This window comes from Seriola dumerili, unplaced genomic scaffold (assembly GCF_002260705.1).
Source record: "Seriola dumerili isolate Sdu_G_001 unplaced genomic scaffold, Sdu_1.0 BDQW01000161.1, whole genome shotgun sequence".
Lineage (NCBI taxonomy): Eukaryota > Metazoa > Chordata > Actinopteri > Carangiformes > Carangidae > Seriola > Seriola dumerili.
Genome location: NW_019174416.1, coordinates 4,015,921 through 4,041,082, shown reverse-complemented (window position 1 = coordinate 4,041,082; position 25,162 = coordinate 4,015,921). Strand labels below are relative to the sequence as shown.

Sequence of the window (25,162 nt, the reverse complement as noted above, 5' to 3'; positions counted from 1 at the left end):
AGAAAAAGAAATGTTTCCAGCTGGTAACATTTTATAAAGTCTGTAAAACTGGAACAAGTCATGAGGAAAATTCATGATGCTTATCCAGTTGTAGTTAAAAATATCAAAATGTAATAGTAAATAAACATGTCCCAAGTCCAATTATTCAAATTTATTCACTCTTGATGACACAACAGATTGCATGATGAAATGGTAAAATAATTTCACACCACACTGATTTATTCCAGGCCCTCAACTAGAGCTGATTTTGTCGATTACAAAGTAAAAGTCTTAATGGATTTACTAATCTACCATTATAAATGTCCACACAGAGCAGCAAACATTGAGAAAATTGAGTCTAAAACATTAAGCACACCAGACTAAATAAATTAGCACAGAAATGTATGAAATTATAATGAAACTAATGAAATATTACATCCCATGTCCAGTTCATTGTGCTAAATGTCCTAAATGAAACAACAAAACATGACGCAAGTACATAAACCTATAGAAAGGCACCTCTGGTAAGAAAGTGTTGCAAAATGGGAAATTTTAGTGTATTAACAGGTGTAGTCATTAATGAAAACCAACATCAGCTATTTACAATCTCATCTCATTATTAACATCCATTTACCATCTCTGTGATTGTCAAAATATTATCTTCTTATGACATTCTCATACTCATACAAACAACATGGTCCTTAAATATATTACAGGCAATTTACCTTTAATATTAAATTACAATATTACAAAGTGAGAGAGCAGCATTCAAGTTTAGCAAGAGTCTGTGTGTCCTTAAGAGATATAGGTCTTGAGCTTCTGTGATATGGCTCCACAGCAGATTGGACACTTGACGAGTTTCTTTGAACATGTCTCGCAAGTGACCAGATGACCACACGGGATGAAGACAATAGAAATATCTTTGTCCATACATATTTTACATTGTTTTTCCCTCTGCAGCTTCATTAGTTTCTCCAGTGGGTCCTCATCTGAAAGACAGAGAAAGACAGAGAAATATAAATACATATAATAAATATAAATTCACTGCTGCTCACGCTTTGCTTGATAAAGTCAACAATTGTATTTGTTTATGCTATGAATGTGGCACAGTACACAGGGAGTAAAGTACCTTGTTGCTCTGTCATGGCAGTAGCACTCTCTGGTGTGTTGTTAAAGCAATCCTCCAAAAGCGCTTCCAGGCTGGAGTAGCCTGAGCCTGTCCTTCTGATCTTCATCAAGATGGTCTTTTCCACCACACAGGGCTCTAGACCCATCCCTATGGCATTCTGAGCCATGTCAGACTGGAGTACTTCTGAACACAAAGAGGAAATATCAGTGTGTGCAACTACTTTTTTTTAATCCAGTTATGTTATTTTAGTTTGTTTCCAATACAATTGTACTTCTTGTCATTTTCATCAAGAACTTGAAATGTTTTAGATTTATATTTTCAAATAAAGGATTGTCAGAATAAAATATTTACCATCTGTATGTCCTGAAAATCCATTCTGATGACTTGAAGTCTGGAAACAAACATGGTCATATAGTTATTTTCAGTGTAATTTAAGTAAAACAAAAGCCTATGAGTGACATCACTACAAACAAAACCAATTTGAATTGCAATACGGGGGGTATTGCAATTCAAATCCCCCCCCACCCCACACACACACACACACACACACACACACACACACACACACATATTTTTGTGCAGCAAACAACAGAAGGCATACCAAATAATTTCATTTCAACACTGTAAGCATGCATTCTTTTCCAATTTTTTTTGGATTGACGGAAAATAATAAAATTATAATACTGCCATGTGTCACAGGACGCAGTTAAATGGATGGGAGATATAAATCGGGCTGATTTTCCTTACATGCACAGAAGTAAACAGCCCACTGAGAGAACTCAGATTAAGGTAGAAAATTGTGGAAAGTGTTTCATGCACTGCAATAACAAGAGTGCTCTAAAAGCCATTCAGCTGGTTGATTATCAGACTACCTATAGACTATTTTTAACAAAGACTGGTGTGTTTTAATCTTTTTTTCTTTTCCTTACTGTGCATATCTGTCCGAATCTGTCCCGAAAGAGTTATGAAGACTGACTTTTTTATTAATTTCAGTTTTACCCAAATTTTCGATTTAAATGTTTTGGATACAAGGTAGCAACAATTAATCATTTTATTTCCTTTAATCTCAACTCACTGCTGTCACAGCAATACTTTTGCTTCCATTATTATGCACATATGCCACATGTAAACAGATAATTAGAAACCAAGTAAAGCATATCATTGGGCAGGAAATCAGGTGTTCATCAGATTTATCTTCGTCCTCAGTCTGATTAAAGAAATCCAGCATCATGTTTATATGCAGGTTTACAAAATCGGCTTACTTGGCAAAGTCAACAACAACCTGGTTATTTAATTATGTGTAAAAGCACTGAAAGCTTACAGCTCCATTTCGTCGTGGGTCTTGCAGCTGGATGCTGTTGACAAATTCTTGTCCTTTTTCCACCAATAGGAAGCTGCATCTGATTTAAAAAATGTAATTTAATTAAAACAAAAGAAAATGCAAAAGCAAAAAGAAAAACATTTACATTTAAATGTAACATCAGGGTTGCTCTTACCCAGGGTAGTGTTTGGCATGTTCTTCCCAAGGATCTTCCTCAGGCTGCCAGCCTTTCAAACCTCCACCACAGCGGAAACACAACACCCCGTCTCCTGTCCCTGTAACATACACACAATTTAGACCTGCTTGCATTCATAGCTATGATCAAATACCAACAAAATGTAAAAATCACTCAAAGTTTTCAATGTTGCCCCACCTGTGCTGTAGAAACCAGCTCTGGCAAGTCTCTCGTGGTCAATAGGGTGCTGGACACCTGCGAAACTGCAGAGCCTCTCCTCAAAACTGCCCATAAGGACTTGAGTGTTTCTGTGTTGTCTACTGCTGCTCTCCTCCTCCTCTGTACCCCCCAGGAACGGTATGTTGCCCACATCGTGACCGAGGATGAAGAAGCAGTTGGGAAAATGTTTGGTATGTTCTCCCCAGGCGGTGTCCCCTGCTTCCCAACCACCCAGCATGCCACCACAGCAGAAACACTGCACCCGGTCGCTCTCCCCCAAGTAGTAGAGGCCGGCTTGGGCCAGATCCTGGGGGGTCACAGGTGCAGTAGATGGCCAAGAAGAGAAGGTCTGAAGCCGGGCCTCCTCACTCTTCATGTGAGGAGCCATAGGGTAGGTGGACTCATCAACCACCTCTCCTGTTCTCAAACGATATTCTAGGTCTTCTGCTGCTTCATTGTAGATGGAACCATTAGTGAGTGTGGTATCAGAACTTGGGTTAAAACTGGTACGGTGGGTGCAGCTGAGAAATGTGCACGATGGGGAAACCTGTAACAGCGAGATTGTATTTAGCTATTAGGAACAGAATGAAAACTAAAAATTTAGTCACATTTGTTTTTCATCACTATTATGATCACCTCTTTATGCCTTTCCACAGGTGTGTCTCCCGTGCACCAGTTTTCCACAGTCTTCTTACAGCAGAAACAGCGGACACGGTCAGCTTGGCCGGTGAAGTAGAAGCCGGCCCGAGCCAATCTTTCTGCTGGGACCTGCTGGGCCAGGCTGGAGCCACGGAATGAGTCCAGACGACTGTTCATCAGAGAAAAATCAGCCAAGTGATCTGTCTCCAAATTGCCATCTTGTCTGAGATCACACATGATGGAACTTGCTGAGTGAGATCACTTGAAGGACAGAATTTCTGCAGACAAAACAGAAATAAAAAGTTAATCAAATGTATAAAAAGGGGCCAAATAATGAGAAAAATTGCCTTGCTGTTCTTATGAGCATTTAACATGGGACAGGAGAAAAAGTAGCTAACAGCCTACAATGCACTTGTACAATAGGGTCTTAGAGGGTCACTGTGCCTTTAAGAGAAGCAGCCATACTGTAATCACATGTAAGCATTGGATATTCCATGTGAGGGATGGGCACCAGAGAGGCAGGATTTTCTACAAGCTAGGTACACTGCAACATGGTAGTATTAAACAGGGTGTATTCCTTGGCAGTCCAACAACACAACCTATGCCAAAGAATACCATAAAGATGTGAGACAGTTCTGCATTCACTGGTAACCAAATACAATAAAAAACATACAATAACAAACTAATACAATATTTAGGATGAACAACTAAAAAGATAAGCATAATTGAGGTGTGCCACAATAGTTTAATAAGCAGAGGTTCATGGTGTGGTGTCTCAGTGAAATTATGTTGCAACACATCATGGGAAAGCATGTCACTCCCTCTTATAAATATTTCCCCAGAGGGTGTAACTTAAATGTTTTCATCACTGCATTGGTGTCACATAGCATAATAGCATAATGTTTTCTCTTTATCTTAAGAGTGCATATGCTGCATTGTCAACCGAAGAAGAAGATAACTTGTATTGTGACAGTGTGTATTTGTTCTCCCAAAATCTGTGTATGGGAGGCTATTTATCAACTAAACCAAACGCTCAGAGCAATAGAATCATAAGCATTAGGCAATATGACATCGTTATACACAGGATATTGTACCCACAGTATAGCAGCACTGATTAAGCTACTATTTATTGATCTACCGGTTTCTTAACTTTATTGAGTGGACTGAGTGGAGTGAAGCTTGTGATCTTTGTACTATGTTACGCATCGCCATTTTTCAAAAACTAGTCACCTAAACAAACAGCCACGTTTAGGTATAAATTTGTGTAAGGTAACAGCTGAGGCTTTTGTAAACACACTTCCTAGATCTGTATTCAGTACCAACTCCTTTTTTTGCTGTCAGAGGCATTTAACCATGTGATAACAAGTCATAACTTAGAAACCCACGAACTATCTTGACTTAGCGTTAACTTATTAAAGTTTAGACTGCATATACTGGCCCCCGAAAACTCGAGAAACGCAGTCACGCAGCTTTGTGTTTAACAATAGCGACAAAACAGCCCATAGTCTCTGGTGGGTAAGCGTCGATGAAAGCAAACTGACTGCTGCTTTCATCTGACAGCTAGCACTTAGCTAACCAGGCACACACTGCATTACCTCAGTGGCGTACTTTTAGCAATAACATGGGTTCGGTGTTAGCTCAGTAGGGTCTAAAACAACTGTTTTAGACTTTGATCGGTGCTCTCACACTGTAATGTTAGGTTAATAAGCAGGAGTTTCAAGATATCATCTCACGCTAGCGACAACCGTTAGCTAGCAAGGATAGCTTACATATTCTACGTAACGTTAGGTCAAAAAGTTACTTTGTATCATTGCAAAACTTCAATAATAACCTTTTAATACCTTACAGCCAGCTCCTCCGTTTCTAATTCCCGTCAGTCTTTGGTGTGGACACCGCCTACAGGAGACACCAATGATTAAAGAGAACTACTCCTTATAGGTGACCTCGGTTTCAGGAAGTGAGAGCATCGGGGCTGAAAATGCGCATCTTCTCGTCGTGGGCTGACCCAATTGTGACGTCACCGAAATTAGACCTTTCGCGGGGTCTAGGTGGGGGGTTTCCCAAAAAAACCCATAAACCCCGCTCGTTTTTACTCAACAGTTTACTATCTTTTTGATTTTATTCATTATTAGCATGGCTTATTCCCGGACAGGCACATGCCATGCTTATATTGCCCTTCACATTTGTAGTCAGTTGTGGAATAAAACAAAGTAGTTACATTTACTTAAGTACAATACTGAGGTACGTGTATGCTGCTTGAGCAGTTTAAATTTTTTTGCTACTTTAAGTTTCCTCTTATATTATTATTATTATTATTATTATTATTATTATTAATTTATGAAGGAAACACTTTTTACTCAACCTTATTTATTTGAAAGCTATAATTACTTTAATATTACTTTTAAATGAGATAGTAAAATGATGCTCCACCTTGGCTTGTTACATTACAATGCTTTTTACATGCTAATACATCATTAATCATTTTCCATTATTATTATAATATACTGTTACTCTGACAGAAACCACTTGTATAATGGGTACTTTTACTTTTAAGTAAAATTTACTGATAATTCTTTTGTACTTTTACAATTTCAAAATTGAACTGAATACCTGCCTTGCTTGATAATCTTAAGGCAATGTCCAGGTTCATAAAGAGATAAATGGAAAGGTGGAAAACTGAGACATGCTTTAAAAATAATCCAAATCTTAAAGTCCACTACAACATCACTGATGGTTAAGTGTGGTCAAAAGTGTGTTTAATAGCACCTGCAACCACACACAACTGTGATATCACAGGGTACTGCAGCACACCTGTACATCACTACAGTAAGGTCATGAAAACTAGACCTTTAGCAGGGTTAAGGTGGGGGTTTTCCCAATAAAATAACATCCATAAAACCCCATGTTTAATGGTTTAACAGGTTACTTTCATTCTAATTTTATTTTTCATTAACATCTGCTGTTCCAGGACAGGTATATATCTATGCTATGCTTGTATTGCCCTTCACATTTGTTGACAGTGGTGGAATATAACAAGTAATTACAAGTGAGCTTTGCTGCACCTGTAACCACACTCAACAATGATATCACAGGGTACCTGAGCACTCCTGTACATCATCGCAATAAGGGGAGAGTTTAAACCACTGAAGGTCTTTGAAAACAAGATTTTCAGCATGTCTTAAGTTGCCTTTCAAAGAATACAGCCCAGTCTATAATTCTGGCTTGTAATTAGCCCTCAAAGCCTGCTGGAGCTCCTTCCTATGACCTGTGCTATTCCACAGTGACTCGCATTTTTGCCATAACTATTTTCCTAAACCCTTTCAATGTATGCCTGCTCCTCTGCATTAATGACACAAATGGCACACCATTTGCAGTGGGAGTGAGTAAACATTGCCCTCTGCATAGAGGGCAACTATTGCTTAAACCATCAAACCTGACAATAGGTCAAAAGACAGACAGCAAACAACGTTAGCTGATTTTTATTGAGTCATTTTTGTGACCAATTCAGACTTCACAGAAAATAGGCTGCAGTGTTAGACTGCGCTTAGTGCAGGACAGTCTTTTTGCTCAGACATCTAAGGTCTGCTCAGCTTCAAATCCCATGCTGAGGAGCTGTTGGACTCAGCAGTTCAGCCCAACTTTTCTCCCTTTCTGTCTCATCTTCCACACGTTACACATCTAAATGTGTCACACCAGGCCGCTCAAAGAGGATTGACTGGGCTCAGAATTCTCATTATGTAACTTGGCAATGGTGGGGAATCGAGCCGGAATAGGACTTGCAGGTCAGTAAATGCATCACCCCTCCACAATCCGACGAAGTATGTTGCCTAGACCACCCTTGGCTATCTGGAGGGGGGTCTTCTCCTCTTTGTTCTCAATGTAGATGCTGGCTCCGTGTTCTACCAGCAACTTGGCTGCTTCCACACGCTCCTCATCGCATGCTAGGTGGCTGGTGAAAAAAAAAATGCATGCAGAATTGTAAATACAAGAATACTTTTCATTTTTAAATTAAGGTGGAGGTAAAAATCTCTGAGACTGATATCTCAAATTCAAAGCAAATAAAACAGAAACAATCAGCATGGCTGGATACCACTAAAAGTAAATGAAAGGAAATGAGAAAGCATGTTTTTAATTTAGGTGAATTGACCCTTTAAAGGTTTATGCCAGCAGCATCAATACTGTATTACACAAATATTTTATTCACACTTACAGTGGTGTGTTGCCCTGTGAGTCTTGGATGTTAGTTGAGGCGCTCTGTTTGAGAAGCAGCTGGATGAGACGGTAGTTGCCCTTGGCGGATGCTCTGTGAAGGGGAGTGGACTCCAACTTGTCAGTGGCATTGGGGTCTGCTCCGTTTTCCAACAACAGCAAGGCAATCTATAAAGAGTGAAAGCTGCTTTACTCAGGAGTCACTGACAGGCATCCTTATTTTAAATTCTGTGATTTTCCATCTACATGAAATACACGTTTTCAGTTCCTGGAAAGGCAGGCCACAGTTCCAGTATTGATTAGGAAGAGACACTAAAACTTAGGCCTAGAATCCCTGATATTAGTGGAAACACTGTGGGTGGAATAATGTCTGTTAATCTCAAATGAAAACATATTTTTAAACTTATGGAAAATAATGTAAAGTTGCTTGTTTCATCCAACAAATTTTTTTACCATTTACCATTCAGATGTCTAGTGTTTTTGTGACTTTCTGCACATTGTCCTCCTCTGTAGTGGCGAGAGGTGTACAAGCCAAAAGGATGACAGCAGGGTACTTAGGAGAGAGGTGCATTTCTTTCTTTGGCATTTTTACACACCAGACTTACAAGTACTGTTAAAATTATGCTTATTAGCTGATAGCTGATAGCAAGGAGGGAGTCCCAAAGGTTAGCTAAATAATGTTTCTTACTGTGTGTGTATGCATGTTAGGTGTGACAGAAACACACAGTTATATAGCTAAATAAATACAAAGCTAAAAGGGTTGGCATTTAGAGAAGTTAATATTAATGTCAGCGCAAGTTTTTCAGACCATATGTCACTGACTATAATAACATCTAGAATAAAATTGAAAACATAAACCTCTCTTGAATAGGTAAAGTCAGTGTTTGATTTTAACAACTTAACTTTCCTCATACTGCCTTGAAAATGTATAATATATAAAAGACAAAAAATTTGAAAACAAAATAATCTAAACTTTCATGGTCTTTTTAAACTAATTTTCTCTCAGTATAAGAAGGTACCGACATACTAACTTAAATGTGGCAATAAGTTGGACACTTCTTTCAATCTTTATTAAAGACTTAAGATAAAGGGGGGGATGCCCACTTTCTGTGTGGCTTTCTCGCTCTTTCCTAAATCTGTGATGTCATCATCATGATGACGTAGGATATGGTTTGGTTCTGGTTTCGGTTTCAAATAAATGGAAAAGAGTAAAAGAGTACAAGTGGGAACTTCCCATTGTACCTATTATCAGAGTGATAATTCTACCCCAACAAGAGAAAATCAATTAATCTACTGATTATTTCTTCTATTAATAGTTTGGCCAATATAATATAAGAAAACAATTAAAAATGCTCAAGGTCCAAAATCTAACAATATCTAATTTAACATCCTGTTAAGTATATAAAGAGTATTTAAAATATATTGCTTAAAATGTCTTAAATAATTAATGGATTATAAAAAAAGTTTCCTACTACTGCTCTGTTGATTTAACACTTGATTAATAAGCAATTTGTTGCTATTCTAAAAATATGGCTAAATATATCTAGAAATACATTGATCTAGATATTGGAAATATATCACTATTATGAATAAAATATAATCAAAATTACATTTATAAAGCTACTTAAAAGACACTGCAGACACAGAATACAAATGTAAGATTACAAGCATATAGTACAGTCATGTGGCATCATATGGATCAAAGTATTAGCTAATATTACTGCAAAGTGGGAAATTTACCTCATATCTGTCTTTAGAGGCGGCATAGTGCAGAGGGGTGCATCCATTCTGATTAACTGAATTCAGCTGAGCTCCTTTGGATATTAGAGATCTCACTATGTCTTCTCTGCCTGCAGATGCAGCAATGTGAAGAGGAGACCACGAAGCCTGGGAAGTGACACATCACATATGGTCATTTCACAAAACAAAAGGAATTGGATAATCGTTAGATTACTTATTAATGTAATAAAAATTAAAGCGCGCGCGCACACACACACACACACACACACACACACACACACACACACACACACACACACACACACACACACACACACGTGTATGACAGGAAAAAAGACATTATGTGAAATTAAATGTCAATACAAATTAGACTTTGATATTAAGAAAAAAAACAGAATTAGATTAAACATTTTTATATGGCTACTATAAATAAAATGTACTATTTTTAAGGCCCAATTTGGGTGGTTGTTGTTATTGTAGGAGTTATTCAATTGTGGGGTGCACCTGTCTAGTATGACCTATCATCCCATTCACCACATTAGAGGACAAAACCACGGTATCACACTTGGTTTTACACAGAAAAAATAAAAACATTTTACAGAAAAAATAGGTGTACATCATCTTGCAGATTCACTTCAACTCCCAGGTCAAGCAGAAACTCCACAATGTTGGTGTGTCCAGCAGAACAAGCCCAGTGAAGGGCGGTTCTACGATCCTGAAAATACAGAATGTCGCGAATGAAGACGTAGAAATTTTCACTTGGCATTTGTTATTATTTCACTATTAGCAGGCTAATATAAGCAAATGCCGCTTGGGTTTGCTGGGTCGTGCGCTCTTACCTGGTCCGTTTTGCAGGCAAGCGTTTTATCTGACAGAATACACTGTTTTAATTTCTCAAACTGCCCCGTGTAAGCAAAATTACAGACCTCCACATTTGATACAGAACCCTCCATTTTTAAATATACTCAAACAAAGTGTCAAACTAAATTGACAACAGCCAACAGTGTGACTGCTTTGGAGTTGTTTCGTTTCAGTTTTAAACCAGAGGAGCAATGACTCAGGAAATCATGAACTCTACTTCCGCATAGCGAGATTTTTTTTGCTCTTCAAATTAAAATACCGTTAGTGGTGTTACCTGACAATGAGACAATGTAAAAACACTTTGTTAAAAATAAAAGTCCTCTTTAAAAAATCCCACCTATGTTAAGTGAAGTATTATCAACAAAATGTACTTTAAGTATCAAAACCAAAAGTACTCATTTAGCTGAAAATCTGATTCTGTAGACAGCCATACATTATATAAAGAGACTGTTAAAACTTAAAGTGGAGCTAGTTTTAACTACGTTATCTGCATTTTAGACCATGCCCCTTCAAAGGATCACTATATAAATCGGAAGGGGTTGTTATTTCATACAGATTATACAAATTTACAGTGGCTTTTTTATTTTGTTTGTTTTCTTGAGTCAACTTATCTCTATTATTTATTTAGTAAAACAATGTAGAATTGTACCTCTTTGTGTAGCTTAGAGCTTAGAAAATATTTCATCTTGACTAATGTGGCCTATTTTATAAGCTTAATGTGTTTTTTTGTCTTCATTTGCAAAGTAACAAGCTTTAGTTGTAACATAAATGAAGCCCAGTAAAATAAAACGTAGTGGAGTACAAGTAATATAAAATGAAATACTTAATGAATTGTACTTAAGTACAGTATATAATTAAAAGTACATACTGTCCACCACTGTAAACCTGATTATTCATTCAATCATTATACTATAATTTTTCCTACAGTAAATATGGAAAGCCATTCAGACAGGGTCGTCATCATATGAGGCATAAAGAAAGATAAAAACATAAAAGTAGCCTACACTTTTAATTAATAATATTCTACAAAATAACTCAAGATATGAGTGCTACCAAATCCTATTTCAATCTTAAATTGAGTAATTTGATTGAGAGGATATACGTTGTATTTTTAAAAAATATATTTTAATACATTATATATTCATATATTCATGCCAATAAACCTCAAAATAGAAGCATGTCCTCCTTACAAATATTTTATTTTGGTAGGTTGAGCTGGTGCCCGGAGGAAGTAATACATGCCACAAAATGGCTGCGTTGGCTACGAAGTGAACAAGAAAGCCACCTGAACTTGATGCAAGAAAAGACTTACTACTATCCATCTGATGGTAGTGCCACTGTTTTCATCGGTATATCTGTAGTCATGACTAGCACGCTGGTAAGTTTGAAACTTTCGCTACACGTTTATACTGAAATCAACCAGCTAACGCAGTGTTTTGCTAGCTAGCCAGTTTCCAATGTGCGCCTTTTACAATAAACAGTCGCAAATAACTTCACTTGTTGTTTTTCACGATCGTGGTCAGCATTTAATAAGTAATTGTCACAACAGGATTTCAGGACCCATGTTGACCAGTCATGCAGATATTCAGAGGAATTTGTTAACATTTACTACGACTGCATGGACAAGAAAAGAAGGGTGAGTAATGGTCTGTGTTGGATGTTTTTTTTTATCCAGTTATTTTAAATGAGCACAAGTGAGCCAATATGACCAATATTATCGGCTGATTGAGGTTACTGTATCAGTATTGGTATGTATACATCTGACAAATAAAACAACAATAACCAGTGTGATTGAGGTGTCAGACAGTAATAGTAATGCACTGTTTGCTCACTAGAGAGCAGTGACAACTTAAAATGTCTCAGTCACCATATACAGACGTGGCTAAAAGTATTGGTTCCTTTTCTTTGAAATAAGTTGAAATTAAAATGTATTCAGCATCCACTCTTCTCTGTTGTGTTTTGTAGAATAGACGCCACATGTGATTTTTGATGCAACATATTTTTTTTAATTATACAACAAATGAAAATGACAGGGACAAAGAAATTGGGACCTAATATTTTGTAGCACATCCTTTTAACCAATCAAGTACTACTTAATGAGACTTGTACACTTCTCTTCTTGAGCAAACTGCTCTAGTTTTCTCAGGTTTGATGGGCACCTTATCCCCACTGCAGTTTCAGCTCTTTCCATAGATATTCATTTGGATTAAGATTCTTGACTCATAACAGGCCACATCGGAACAGTCCTGTCTTCCTCTTATCCATTCTTGGCAGCTTTTAGATGTAAGTTTTTGGGTGATTAACCTGTTGGAGGAGCCAAGACTTGCAGCTGAGACAGGGCTGTTGTACCTTGGTTGTGGAGATCAGCTTATATCTATTTTGCAGTCTCTTCTTTTTTTATGTCCACACTCAGTGTGGTGCACACAATGATACCAAACAGCACAATGAGCACTTTTTACATGTAAATGGGATGGCAGACTGATGTAAGATTGAAGACACCTGTGATACTAATTGATGACAAGGCTGCTTAAAATATTATTATAGTCCACTTTTATCAACACTTCTCAGAGGTACCAATAATTCTGTCCAAGCCATTTTACCAAAGACATGCAGGTATGCATGATGAAAGAGATTTTACTTTGAACACTTTCCAGGAAGAACACAGCATTGTTTAATTGAGGTGTAAGGGTATTAAAACTTTTGGCCATGTCTTTAGCTTGGTCACATTTCTGTAATAATGAAATTTAAGGGATCCTCATGAATATTTTGTTTGTATCAAAAAATAATCTCATCTGATAAATTGTTAACTGATGTTTTTTTTTAAATTCTCAAATATAGATACCAGTATACACTATGTTCTGCTTGTGGTTGAAGTCATATGTTGCTGTTATTCCTGTTCTTAACTGTCATTATTTACTGGCTCCTATGTCTCAGAACTTGACCCGACTCTACCTGGACAAGGCAACGTTGGTGTGGAACGGCAATGCAGTGTCAGGACAGGACTCTCTGGGAGAGTTTTTTGAGTCGCTGCCATCAAGCGAGTTCCAAGTTCACACACTGGACTGTCAGCCAGTTCACGGTTAGTGGGACAAACACAAAGCCCTTTCAAGTGCTAATGGTCATTCTCAAATATGTTTAGATTGATTACTTTCTAATTCCTAAGGGGAAACTGCAGTGTTGCAACAGACAATGACCGAGGTAACAAACAATGCAGTTAAAGGATAAATTATATTAAATACCTGTATGAAGTAGAAAACTAAACATAAATGAAAATAGAGCCTAAAGATAGATCTATAGCTATACTATGTGCCGGACATGCACTGTACAGTGGTGGAAGTATTCTGTAATAGACTGTACATGAGTGCAAGTCAGGTGGATTTTCCCCTCTGTTCCCCAGAGTAGAAGAGAGCCGTGTACAAATGATGCAGTGCATTAAATCTATCAAATTAAAGTGTGAAGATATCAACATGTGATGTTTTTCTACTGAAGGTATGGTTGTGATGTAGTAATCACTCATCAATCTACCCTTTCTTCATTCTCAGAACAAGCAACCCAAGGCCAGACTACACTGCTTGTGGTGACTGGTGGTACAGTCAAGTTTGAAGGGAACAAACCGCGTTTCTTCAACCAGAATTTCCTTTTAACAGCTCAGGCTTCACCCAACAATGACCAGCCTGTTTGGAAGATCGCTAGTGACTGTTTCCGATTTCAAGACTGGAACAACTGAGGCTCTCCTCCTTTATGCTAATGTTGAAAAATTAGCATGGTTTATTTCTATGATTTTGTAATAAAATAAAAAAAAATACACAACACTGATTACGAAAAAATGTTTTTTATTTTTGAAATGTTGACCAAGGCATGTGATCATAATGATGGAGTAATAAATACAAATAGGATCACCGAACAACCAACTGTAAAGTGACTGTCAATGTCTGCTTCCTTAAAGGTTTAGTGGTGCAAATACATCAACACAACACTTTGAAAAATACATAGAAAACACTCCTATAATATTAAAATGCACAGACTTAACCATTTGATACCAAATTGTACATTAACCTGTTAACTGAGGTAAAATACGTACAGTATTACAGTATGCCAGGTCTGACTATAGCTTAGAAGCATTTTTAGTAACTAGTTAGTAGTTAAGCAATCCTGCGCTCAAATAAATAAGGTGCCCACAATTTTGACGGAAGTGCTTTCTACGCGAGCAACCCACTATTTGACGATTTCATATATTAAAACATTTGCTTATCTTCCTGAGTCATTTATGTTTACACATTTTGGTCTTACTTTCTCAATAAACTGACACAATAACAACTGAATAAATAAAACATTGGTCAAAAAAAAAAAGGATAAGCAGACATGATCATGAGTAACTTTCTCTATGATCCATGTTGGTTTATCTCTGCGTTGGGATATTTTTCCTAAAGCCTCAAGTAAACATTAACATGGCAGTTTAGCCATTTTTGTAATAAACACAAACTATTTGTTTTTATATAGATGCCACTTACTTCTGCTTGACTACACAAGTACTGCAGACTGAAGGCACAGTAACATCAGTACTCCAACTTAACAAAACAACTTTAAAAGCGACTGCGATGATTACAGTTAATATTTTCAATGGAAGTAACAACAAAGCGTTGGCAATATATGGAGGACAGTGGTACTCTATCAGCTACAGAGTGCCAGCAGATTTGAGTGGATGGCAGTTGAGTGCTATAATGGTCTCAAACCCTTCTCATGGAGTAAGAGCTGCCACATAGGTGCATCTCTTTGACAATCAAAACTTCAACACACACAAATAAAAAGCAGCACATATGGATAAACAGGTACAACTATCTACAGCTTCAGCTTCTCTGTTCACAACGTTTCCATTTGGATGTCTGTGGTACACAAATAGCATGAAAAACCAAAGTAGGTACCAGGAAAAATTATCTACACATCAGAACAGTGGCTATGATAATAACTGGGACTCTTGGGTGAAATTGTCAAAGTTATTTGCCCCCGTACATTCTCTCTATGTGGTGGAGATAGTGGTTCTTCAGCTCTTTCCTCTTCAACTTGAACGCATCTGTCACAAGTCCGGTCTCTGGGGTCCACGGCTCTGGACTCAGATGTACCTTCACTGGAATCTCAAATCGCTGGAGTTTAACTGGATGAAAAGTGAAGAGGAAGAGAACAGTGATACTCACTCAAATTTATCACAGCATAGTGGAATGAATAATTTGCTCTTTTCTACTAAAACATTGGTACATAGAACACAAAAAGAACTTGAGGTTAGAGGTGGAGATAAGGACGGAAATAAAAAAGTATGCATAAAAGGAGTGTGCATGGTCGGCTCTTACTGTTAGCAGCAACAACTTTGATCTCCTTCAGAACTTCTCTTTCCATGTCGGGGTGAGTGCAGATCTCCTCCCATGTTCCCACAATGCCTCTCTGTTTGGCCATTTCTGTCAACTTTTTCTGGTTGGGAACCACAAAGCTGATCACATAGTTCTGGTCACTGCAAGGATGAACATTAGGAACAAGGTTGATAAAAGTCACTGCTCACTGCTGGAAATTTGCAGTTTGAACACTGAGAATAGGTGAGATACTCAGTTGAAGTGATAGTTAAGGTGGAATTCAAAACACAAAAGTGAAAGCTGAAATAATAGTTCAAAAGAAAGTGCTGTAAGAAGTTGAAGTGTTAATTCAATTATAAGCACTGAGTGAAGTTCAGTAAAAAAGTACCAGTTGAAGTTCAACATGTATCAAACAGCATTAAACAGTGTTTGTCATATAACGTGGATATGCCTCAGGCTGTCTTTCCATAAGTCAGGTGATATGTTTACACCTCATTCCTCACACTAACATTTCTTTATATCCTCTGTAGACAGTATTTTGAGATTTTGAAAGGCATTGTAGAAATTGGAAATATGATGGTTTGATCTCATATCTCTAGAAGCATAATGCATTCACCTGAGAAAAATTAATTCCTGCTCTGTTTTTCTGAATTAATGAGATCATGTCTCAGAATTCTGAGGAAAATTTTCTTAAAAGATATCCTATGTTTTTCTGAATTAACGACATCACATGAAATAATAGTTCAGAAAAAATTGCACTTTTTTTTCCTCAAATGCATTGTGCTTCCGTACATATCCAACCAGATCAAGTTCATCTCACCTGTTTGCGTATGCACAAATGTTGTCTATGAGAGGGCAGCTTTTCAGCGCAGATTCGACTTTACCAAGAGACACATACTCCCCGGCCTGCAGTTTGACCAAGTCTTTCTTGCGGTCTAAATGAGAAAATAAATATGTGTTTACAACAGTGCTGCTGTTCCAAGTACAAACAGTTTTCCATTTAAAGTTACGGCCACATTGACTGCATATTAGGGCTATGAAATTGAGTATGAAAGGAGTGCCTTTTACAAGCACCGTCAGATGATTGTCATGTCCCTAGGTAATGTGTAACTGGTTTGGGAATATACACACCCACTATTTGTAGACAGCCATCTGGGTAAATCTCTCCTACATCACCAGTGCAGAACCATCTCTGCCCTTTTTCATCCACAAAAAAGTCCTGATCTTTGCTTTCATTCCTGTAGTAACCCATGGTTACATTGGGACCACCGATCAGGATCTCCCCTCTTGGGTTCGGCTCGTCTTTGCTGGTGTATCCACCTGAGATAAAGTGGCAAATTAAATAGTTAACACATAATTACTCTGCAATTAAATAATACTTTTCATTCTGCACTGTAAGTACAGCCTGTACCAAGATGTTTTTCAGCCATACCTTCAGCCCAGTCCCTGAGAATGACCTCACAGCATATGAGAGGAGCTCCAACGCGACCAGTGCTGATGTCCACAACTGTATAAAAAGACATAATATCTTAATGACATTGTTAATTCCCACCTTTACTCTCTCTTCTTACTCTACACTTTAAATCCTGTCTTACCCTCTGTGATGGTGCCTGCTCCACAGGTTTCTGTGAGACCATAGCCCTGGCCCACTGGACAACAGAAACATACATTCATAAATCTTTGAGTGGCTGAGGACAGTGGGGCTCCTCCTGACAACATCATCCTCACTCTTCCTCCCAGAAGTTTCTTGACTTTCCGGAATAAGAGACTGCAAAGAAAGATTGCTGTGTGTTTGATTTCAAGATGAGCAACACAAACACACTATTTCTTAAGGCACTGAGGGAAACATAGTGGTTTCTTACGCATTGCAGAGTGGTGCGTCATAGCCCCGCTTGATCTGCTCTAGTTTATACTTGTAGCCCAGAGTAAACAGAGTCTTCTGAATGAAACTCATTTCCTGCACTTTGCTCATCACGTTCTTGTTGATGCGATCCATAATTTCCTGTTCAGGAGAAAACATACAGGATTAACTTATACATTGGATGATGAGTAAGGGAAAAAAAGTGTGTAAAACTGAGCAAGGGAGAGCAGGGTTGTGAGTAATGGAAAGAAAAAAAAGAATATAACACAGGATTCTTACTGGCACAGCTGCCATCAGTGTGGGTCTGAGTACTGAGCTGTCTCCTTTACTTCCTTTCTTTATCTTGGTGGACTAAAGGGAACAGGGGAAAAACAGCTGAAGGCACTGATTACATTAAACAACAACGATTAAGCTAACTGCAATAATGACCACACCAAGGTGCCCAGGTAATAACCAAATATAGCATACATGTTGACAGATACAGCGTAAGACCTGGTGTTGGTGCTGGGTATTACCTGGTCTGACAGTGTCTGCGGGGATGAGTAGCCGATCCGACAGCCATATGTGACACAGGAGATTTCAGCTGTCATTTCCAGAACATGAGCCAGCGGCAGGTAGGCTATGTAAGTATCATCAGGCCTGCGGGAACACAGGGAAGAGAAAGTAAAGGTTACACGTTTTGTGTTCCTCTTTCCAACTTTCAACACTGAACCTTTTAGAGTGTGGTTCTTTCTGGTTATTCTGCTGCTGGAATCCAGTCATGGCACTGATTTATATGGAAAATTCTACGGTCATCCGCTTGTCTTTTTCTAAGCTGATGTTGTTTATGTTGGAATAGATAAAGGAGCTTTGGAGATGTGCTTTTCAGTAAGAGCTGTGAAGCTGGGCTTAGTTGAACTCTGTGCAGAAACTCTGCTGTGCACACATTACAAATTCATTCTCTATATACTGACCAATACTCAAACTCACCCGAGACCAGGGATGCGCTCACACTGTCCTGTCATTCCTGCGATCAGATTACTGTGGACAATCATGACTCCTTTGGGTCTGCCTGTGGAGCCACTGGTGTACATCACCACAGCCAGATCAGCAGGCTGGGGCTTCACAATTGCCCTCCCCACTGCAGGACAAACAATCAGTTATTGTATTTCACTGTATGTGAGATATTTCAACTTGGAATTTGACAAAAAAACAAAGCACAACCAAGGTGAGTCAGAGAAATACACACTATTTTCAGGCAGCGCGCCCAGCTCTCGTACAGCCTCCATGCTGTGGATGGAGAGTCCTGCTGGGTAGCCTTCTGTGCTCGCTTTCTTCTGGTCCACGTAGATCACATGCTTCAGTTTTGGGATCTGTGGAAGCACATTCTGGACAGAAAGAGAGGACAACACTGGTATCAAAACAGGATGCCAAATCACATGATAATCTTTCATGAAAAAGAAATTTTAGGTCCATATACATTGACATAATCTTTACAATGAGCAGCAGCTTGACATGGTAAAGAAATCTCCGCTGGAACTACTGTCAGACCCACAAATATGTTAAAAGAAGTTTGGAATTTTTCGAGTCGGTCTGAGATGCTATCATATTCATCTAAAGTATTTTACAACATATTCCATTCATTTCCTTTTGATATTATCTTAACCCAGGATTCTGGGGGGATGTGAGGATTTTAATCAATGCATTCACAGAGCTCATGTAAAGCAATGTCATTTCTCACATTGACACAGACCACATTTTGCTGTACCTAATTTAAAACTGGCTGAACAAGTATACCATGTTGAAAATAACTGCCATAATGAATTTCATTCATTCTTATTTTGTAAACTACACCAGCTTGAAAATACAAGTACACATTAACACTGCAAGCCATTCATTTAATAATGGAGTATGTCTCCTGTCCAGTTTGAATAACAGATACTGTGTTCATCCATTCATGTGTCCATATGGCCTTAGAAGCTTGTGAGAAGTTAAAGCGATTTACTTTTCCACCATACCAAGTTTGAGGTTTTAGTCCCAAATGATCATGTACGCAGACAGATATTTCAGATATTTTATGAGATATTTTATGAGAAAAAACTTGATCAAAATGAGTGGTTCTATTCATGTGTTGTAAGGGATTAACTCACTTTCAGTTTAGTCTCAAGTAGCTCCACACTGGTGACTAGATGTGTAACACCAGTCTCTTTCAGTCCATATGCAATAGCATCCTCTCCCAGTGTGGCATAGAATGTTACCACTGTTGTGAAAACAAAACACCCAGTGAGCCAAAACATATCAACAGCAGCTGATAAGATTATTCATACTCTGTCAGATAACATCTTGTACTGTATTGTTCAGACAGAATATCCTTACATGGGAAATTACGCCTGAAGCACGCCTGGGCAGTGATCATCCACTCTGCTCTGGTTTCACAGAAGATTGCAATGGTGCTTTTGGGCTGTTGTCCGAGAGCTGCCAATCCACTGCCAAACTTACTCACTATAGAATCCAGTTCATTGTAGGACAGCCATTTATACTCCCCAAGGATCAGCTTGAAGGAAAAAGAGTCAGATGCAACATTAGATATATTTGTCCTCAAAAGTATCCCTCACCAAAAGAATATAGTAGCAGGAATCCTTACCTTTTTAAAAACTTTACCACTGGGTTGAATCTCATTCTCTTCACTCAGAATATCACGGGTACCGAGACAATGTGTTTCTCCAAATCGCTGTACAGCATACTCGAAAAGCTTATCCAGCGTGTCCTTGCCTGGGAAGTCCTCCCTGGCCAGGCAGTCGAAATGGTCCACAGATCGGTATGGTCCCTCAGCACGGCCTGAGATGGAGCGGGCCTTTATCCGCTTGGACAAAGCTTGTCTCTGCCCGGCACCGGTGACGTAGTACCAGGGTAGAAAGGACAGGACGGAGTACAGCCATACCAGAAGGTGGATTGGAAAGAGGAGAATAGATTGGAGTGCTGAGTCTGCCTGAAGACCCATGCTGTTCTCTGGCAGAGTGCGCAGGGAGGGGAAACGAGCAGCAGTGGTTGTCACACTAGTTTTGTATGGTACACTGGTCCCAAAGATGTTTAATGCGTGTAAGGAGAATTGCGTCAGAAGGGAAGTCTCAGAAAGAGAAAAGCCCAGAGAATAAACAATTTTAAAAATCCCACAGCTGTAATATTAAAAATTGTTTGGTCCACAATCACTCAAATGTTACACCTAGAAAAGGGAAAAAAGGGAAAAGAAAATATCATCAGACAGGGTGATCAAACACATTTGAAATAACTACCATTAATCAAAGCATTTCACAAGTCAAAAATCAGAGCAATAAAAACATTGTTTTTCACACCAAATATCACTTGCCAACAGCCATGGAGGAAGTTGGTTAATCTATGTCTGGCAGCAGACTTCTCACAAGAAAAACGGAACCCCTTCAAAACAATGGTTTGTGAATCAGCAGACCAACCCAGAGATTATCTACCATCAGTGTCTGGATGTCAATCTCTTGAAAACCTCCTCATACACCCGGTAGGACTGTGCTATGCTGCCTCTACACTCAGCACTCATCAGACTCACCTCCCTCTTGCTGTGAATTAAACAGCCTCTGTGTGTCTGTCAGCTTTCAAAGTTCAGTTTTAAGTGAGACCTCCTACATGGGTGTGTTGCAATAGTTTAAGGTCCCTCCCTCATAGTTTTCAAACACCTGCCTCCCTTTCAACAGTAAAGGGTGGGTTAGAGGTCTGAGAGGTCACGGAGGGATGAAGCAGTGTTGAGACATGGCCCCTCTGAACAGACTGACCACTGCCTGATGACCACAGCCCTGTGAGCTATGCTGAAGAGGATCGAGCTGTGGACAACCAATGACAATACTCTTAAGCCTCACCCCACTCTGTGGTCCGTGAAAGGCCACTCTAGGTCAAGCTTAGCTCACCAATAACCATACAGTGCAGGGTAGATGAAGGAGTTAAAACTAAATGTTGCACTCTTAACCAATTTTCAACAAAGTATCAATTATCAATAATCAAGGTAAATAACTGACAAGTGACAGAACCAGCTGAAACAGGAAAAGGAATGCAAACGCACACTGCGTAATAAAGTAATTGTAGCTTACAACTGTCAGCAATCATATGGGACCTATTTTCATGCCACAAAACAGATATGGAGATATGATCCCCACTACATCTAAAAGGAAAAAACTCCTTTTTCTTATGGGTATTCATTCACATCACTACTGGTCTATATCTACTCAGTAACAGTATCTACGTGTTATGATGTCAGAAGTGTATTGATGTTACCCTCCCTTTCCCGGAGGCTTACCACATAGTGTGATTAAGATTTCAGTGAATCATATCTGTATTATCTCTGGTCCACGTCACACGTTTGTATATCTTCAAGAAATCTGGATGTACTCCAGTAGTAAACCTGAAACATTTTTGACTGCCTACCAGATATTACAGCCGTTGTGGTCAGTGAGTTCAGAGCTTCGTTTTTCGTCAGTGTGGCTCGAATAAATAACATAAAAATCATATAGTTTAAATACATGAATATGACTTGAGCAAGACTAATGCCAAATCGATGACCGGACTGTAATGACGGCATATTTGATCTGAGTAGTCCACTTTTCCTGTCATACACTCATCACATATGACTGTGTTATTTCCATGGCAACATAAAGTATTCGGGTTGCGCGGATATGGCTAATTTAACCAACAGAATTAACATATAGTTAAATATATATAGGCTAACAGGGAATGCCCAAGTTCATCACAAGAACGTTTAGAAACCATAAAAAGCTCCAATGAAAAATAAACTTTATCAGAATTGGCCATCTTCAAAAATTACGATAACGTATGAGGTGAATCTAACCCCTTTGTTAATACGTTAATCAGCGGTTATGTGACAATGGGAGAGGAGCGGGATGGCAGACGAAACGATGACAAAAGCCGCCACACGCTGCTGGTACAGCTATCATTGAGCAACCGACGTCAAGTTGATTAACGTTAGCTGCTGAGGATGTGGCTAAAACCTTTTCAACATTGCCAACACAAATTAACCCTAATGTAAATCTACAAACGGATAAAGGCGGTAATGAGATTACAGCGGCCAGCTAGAGAGTGATACCCTGTTTAACTGGCAGGCTTGCTGCGTTCTTACCTCCAGCCGTAGGCATCAACCGTTTCCCTACCGCCCAGAAATGACCGAAAGTTACCTTTTCTGAGGACCTAGAAACCCGGAACCACTACGTCATCTGATTCCATATTTCTGGACCAATGAGCAGCCGAAGCGGGTTTGCCCTAGGTTTTTCACCCCCCTTATATCCGATATATAAAAAAAACACGTTACAGGAAGTCACCACAGTGTCCGATGTCATTTCCATTGCAGTGTTTATCTATTTGTTCTTTCCTTTTAAACAGATTATTTGTACATTTGAATTATGTGTCATCTGTGTATTCTGCGTAACTATTGTGTTTACATCCTTGTGGTCTAAATAACCTACAGTAATCCTAGAGGCTATTTGCTATTTATGTTGAAATGACACTAAATGGACACATATTTTTGTTTTACATATTTGCATATTATGTACGTGTACATTTGGGTAACAAATGAATACAGTGCTTGCAAGTACTTTAGAATTTCCTGCCAGATATGCAAGACATCTAAAAATACTCTGCTTTGTCTGATGTAGCCCCCCCTCCAAAAAAAAAGATAAATAAATAAATAAAACAGAATAACATTAATTATCTAGTTAAAATTCTTACCTATATGTAGCTAAATCTATATATACACTAATTCTCCCTCATGAATTTCATTGTATATAATCTGTAAATGTGCAAATATTTCTCTTTTTTTTTTTTAATTGCAAGATGTCTCGGACTGAATGGTCCATTCTCAGTGTATGTGTGCTGGAAGGTTAAAGTTAATTAAAGTCAATCTAGTGTCAAACTCTGCACATACTTCAATCTGCAAAGTGAAGGTCAAATATCCGACAAATAACAACAAGCAAAAGACATTTTAATTATTAAAAAAATAGCACATGAATGCACATATTTTATCTCTAATTTGATTTTATTTTTAAGAAAGATACAAGCTTTATTGGTCACAATCACCTATTGTTTTTAATACAGGCTATAACATTTATATTTTATACATTCTACACCTTTGTTTCAAGTCAGGTTTGTGTGGATGGCCACTCTCCTCCCAGTCAATGACCTTGATGCAGGTGTCCTATAAATTCGAGTATATGGACAATGAGCTCAGGTGACAGTATAATAATGGACACATGAATTTCCCCTAGGGGATAAATAAGGTATCTATCTATCTATCTATCTATCTATCTATCTATCTATCTATCTATCTATCTATCTATCTATCTATCTAATTTCCAGTGTTGCTCAGAGGCAGGATTATAGTGTTATAGTGTAAAAGTTGAATGTTAGCGTTAAAAATGTAAATGTTAATATTTACATAATGTAAATATTATTTACATTTACATTTCTAACTCTTGCTCAACTCAAACTTCCATTTCAATCTTGGAAGCTAACGTACACTACAGTCAAGTGAGCCTTGTCAGATTTACCATCTGATCTTTTTAATCTGCTAGGCCCCTGATGGTTTAGCAACGGTTGCTGAAGGAGTGTATGTGGTTGAAGTATTTGCAGTAGGCTAGTTCAAGTAGGAATAGTTTGGAAATAATATAATAGCAAGAGTAGAAGTAACTTTCACAATACAATAATTGTAGTGTAATAGTAGACTCTTAAGTGAAAGAAGTAGCAGCAGCTGCCACAGTGGATACAGGACTTGGCCTAGTTTACAGTTGTAAGCATCTGTTTTCATGCCTCACATAGCACCTGAACTACACAGCTAACACAAAGTTAGCTAACTGCAGTTGACTTCAGTAAATAAGCAAGCAAAGCATAGCACACTCACCTGGAGATGATGGACAGGACCGTTGGGTTATGCTCCACTTCAGGGTGTGATTTGTGAAAAAATCAGAAGTGGAGGCTGGCTATCAGGGGTACACCCCCCTTGTCTCCTAATCATGGATGCTCCTAATGTACGGTTGCCTGGTGGGCTCTTGTTTTATCCTTCTTCTAGGGGATGTCGCTATCTGCTGGTGCAGCCAGTAACTGCACCTCACATTTGTGGATTTTTTTTCTACAGATAAACTGCGTATTGGGTACATGGGTACAAATTGGACAAAAAAAAATAGGAAGGAAGGCGAACATGTCACGTGACCTACATACTGACAGGAAGCGATCTACAAATGTGCAAAACACACTTCACGTATACAAATGGGTCCTTTCATTTGTAAATGTTTACAGACTACGTTGTGCGTATTTGCAAATCTCTCTGTGTTTTTGTGCATATGATTTGCACAAGACGAATAGAAAAAAACATGTTTGTGGATACAGTGAAACACCGGGGATCATAGTACACATTTGTAAGTTTTCTGTTGGTTACACATTATGAAGTCCAATAAAAACTTGCATGGTAAAACGCCTGTAGAGGGCAGTGCTGTCGAGTAAGGAACAAGCACAAAGTGGAGGTGCGCGTGTTTTGTGAACCTGAGAAGCCGTGGATTACAATTTTCTTTATGCACGTGTTGACCCCACTCTGAGACATTTCATGGCCATTCATTTCACCTTAATCCAAAGAACGCCTGTGTGTTACATAGAGGGCTGAAGCGGATTTCAGTTTGGTGAG

At 38.5% G+C, this 25,162-nt stretch overlaps 4 protein-coding genes across 8 annotated transcripts; 1 reads left to right on the top strand and 3 right to left on the bottom strand.

Annotated features, from left to right (window-relative positions):
- Positions 1 to 136: 136 nt before the first annotated feature.
- On the bottom strand, positions 137 to 5,431 carry xiap (X-linked inhibitor of apoptosis). Of its 4 annotated transcripts, none has more exons than XM_022751847.1 (8): positions 5,304 to 5,431; positions 3,460 to 3,740; positions 2,803 to 3,370; positions 2,605 to 2,704; positions 2,430 to 2,508; positions 1,460 to 1,499; positions 1,109 to 1,288; positions 137 to 968 (listed from the first exon to the last, which is right to left on the bottom strand). In XM_022751847.1, the coding sequence occupies exons 2-8, from the start codon at positions 3,697 to 3,699 to the stop codon at positions 775 to 777; spliced, it is 1,401 nt and encodes a 466-aa protein (XP_022607568.1). In that variant the 5' UTR covers positions 3,700 to 3,740; positions 5,304 to 5,431; the 3' UTR covers positions 137 to 774. The 4 variants fall into 4 exon arrangements, with proteins under 4 accessions (XP_022607568.1, XP_022607565.1, XP_022607564.1 ...); XM_022751844.1 differs by having other exon boundaries at positions 1,109 to 1,291; positions 5,294 to 5,430; XM_022751843.1 differs by having other exon boundaries at positions 1,109 to 1,291; positions 5,304 to 5,430.
- A 1,494-nt stretch (positions 5,432 to 6,925) lies between these two features.
- Positions 6,926 to 10,458, bottom strand: psmd10 (proteasome 26S subunit, non-ATPase 10). The gene is made up of 5 exons (XM_022751935.1): positions 10,251 to 10,458; positions 10,028 to 10,126; positions 9,412 to 9,558; positions 7,673 to 7,839; positions 6,926 to 7,411 (listed from the first exon to the last, which is right to left on the bottom strand). The coding sequence occupies exons 1-5, from the start codon at positions 10,362 to 10,364 to the stop codon at positions 7,258 to 7,260; spliced, it is 681 nt and encodes a 226-aa protein (XP_022607656.1). The 5' UTR covers positions 10,365 to 10,458; the 3' UTR covers positions 6,926 to 7,257.
- Positions 10,459 to 11,500: 1,042 nt separating this feature from the next.
- nxt2 (nuclear transport factor 2 like export factor 2) lies at positions 11,501 to 14,088 on the top strand. Its single transcript, XM_022751785.1, has 4 exons — positions 11,501 to 11,650; positions 11,822 to 11,908; positions 13,207 to 13,351; positions 13,815 to 14,088. The coding sequence occupies exons 1-4, from the start codon at positions 11,567 to 11,569 to the stop codon at positions 13,997 to 13,999; spliced, it is 501 nt and encodes a 166-aa protein (XP_022607506.1). The 5' UTR covers positions 11,501 to 11,566; the 3' UTR covers positions 14,000 to 14,088.
- acsl4 (acyl-CoA synthetase long chain family member 4) lies at positions 14,089 to 24,514 on the bottom strand. Of its 2 annotated transcripts, none has more exons than XM_022751784.1 (15): positions 24,386 to 24,514; positions 20,099 to 20,677; positions 19,831 to 20,008; positions 19,605 to 19,714; positions 18,704 to 18,842; positions 18,445 to 18,595; positions 17,991 to 18,114; positions 17,755 to 17,826; positions 17,477 to 17,616; positions 17,210 to 17,382; positions 17,047 to 17,121; positions 16,746 to 16,934; positions 16,435 to 16,549; positions 15,618 to 15,775; positions 14,089 to 15,424 (listed from the first exon to the last, which is right to left on the bottom strand). In XM_022751784.1, the coding sequence occupies exons 2-15, from the start codon at positions 20,453 to 20,455 to the stop codon at positions 15,267 to 15,269; spliced, it is 2,139 nt and encodes a 712-aa protein (XP_022607505.1). In that variant the 5' UTR covers positions 20,456 to 20,677; positions 24,386 to 24,514; the 3' UTR covers positions 14,089 to 15,266. The 2 variants fall into 2 exon arrangements, with proteins under 2 accessions (XP_022607505.1, XP_022607504.1); XM_022751783.1 differs by lacking the exon at positions 24,386 to 24,514 and adding an exon at positions 22,613 to 22,674.
- Between the last annotated feature and the right edge of the window lie 648 nt (positions 24,515 to 25,162).

What these genes read in the sequence shown, in the direction of transcription:
- psmd10 (XM_022751935.1), bottom strand. Translation starts at nt 10,364, where the DNA reads ATGGAGGGTTCTGTATCAAATGTGGAGGTCTGTAATTTTGCTTACACG. An exon ending in TTGCCTGCAAAACGGACCAG is followed by an intron (nt 10,127 to 10,250) that starts GTAAGAGCGCAC and finishes CTGTATTTTCAG; the next exon opens with GATCGTAGAACCGCCCTTCA. An exon ending in CCTCTAAAGACAGATATGAG is followed by an intron (nt 7,840 to 9,411) that starts GTAAATTTCCCA and finishes CACTCTTTATAG; the next exon opens with ATTGCCTTGCTGTTGTTGGA.
- nxt2 (XM_022751785.1), top strand. Translation starts at nt 11,567, where the DNA reads ATGCAAGAAAAGACTTACTACTATCCATCTGATGGTAGTGCCACTGTT. An exon ending in TAGTCATGACTAGCACGCTG is followed by an intron (nt 11,651 to 11,821) that starts GTAAGTTTGAAA and finishes TTGTCACAACAG; the next exon opens with GATTTCAGGACCCATGTTGA. An exon ending in GCATGGACAAGAAAAGAAGG is followed by an intron (nt 11,909 to 13,206) that starts GTGAGTAATGGT and finishes CCTATGTCTCAG; the next exon opens with AACTTGACCCGACTCTACCT.
- acsl4 (XM_022751784.1), bottom strand. Translation starts at nt 20,455, where the DNA reads ATGGGTCTTCAGGCAGACTCAGCACTCCAATCTATTCTCCTCTTTCCA. An exon ending in TCTCAGGGACTGGGCTGAAG is followed by an intron (nt 16,935 to 17,046) that starts GTATGGCTGAAA and finishes ACTTTATCTCAG; the next exon opens with GTGGATACACCAGCAAAGAC. An exon ending in ATTTGTGCATACGCAAACAG is followed by an intron (nt 15,776 to 16,434) that starts GTGAGATGAACT and finishes TCATCCTTGCAG; the next exon opens with TGACCAGAACTATGTGATCA.
- xiap (XM_022751844.1), bottom strand. Translation starts at nt 3,699, where the DNA reads ATGTGTGATCTCAGACAAGATGGCAATTTGGAGACAGATCACTTGGCT. An exon ending in AGCTGGTTTCTACAGCACAG is followed by an intron (nt 2,705 to 2,802) that starts GTGGGGCAACAT and finishes TGTATGTTACAG; the next exon opens with GGACAGGAGACGGGGTGTTG. An exon ending in CATGCCAAACACTACCCTGG is followed by an intron (nt 2,509 to 2,604) that starts GTAAGAGCAACC and finishes TTTTTAAATCAG; the next exon opens with ATGCAGCTTCCTATTGGTGG.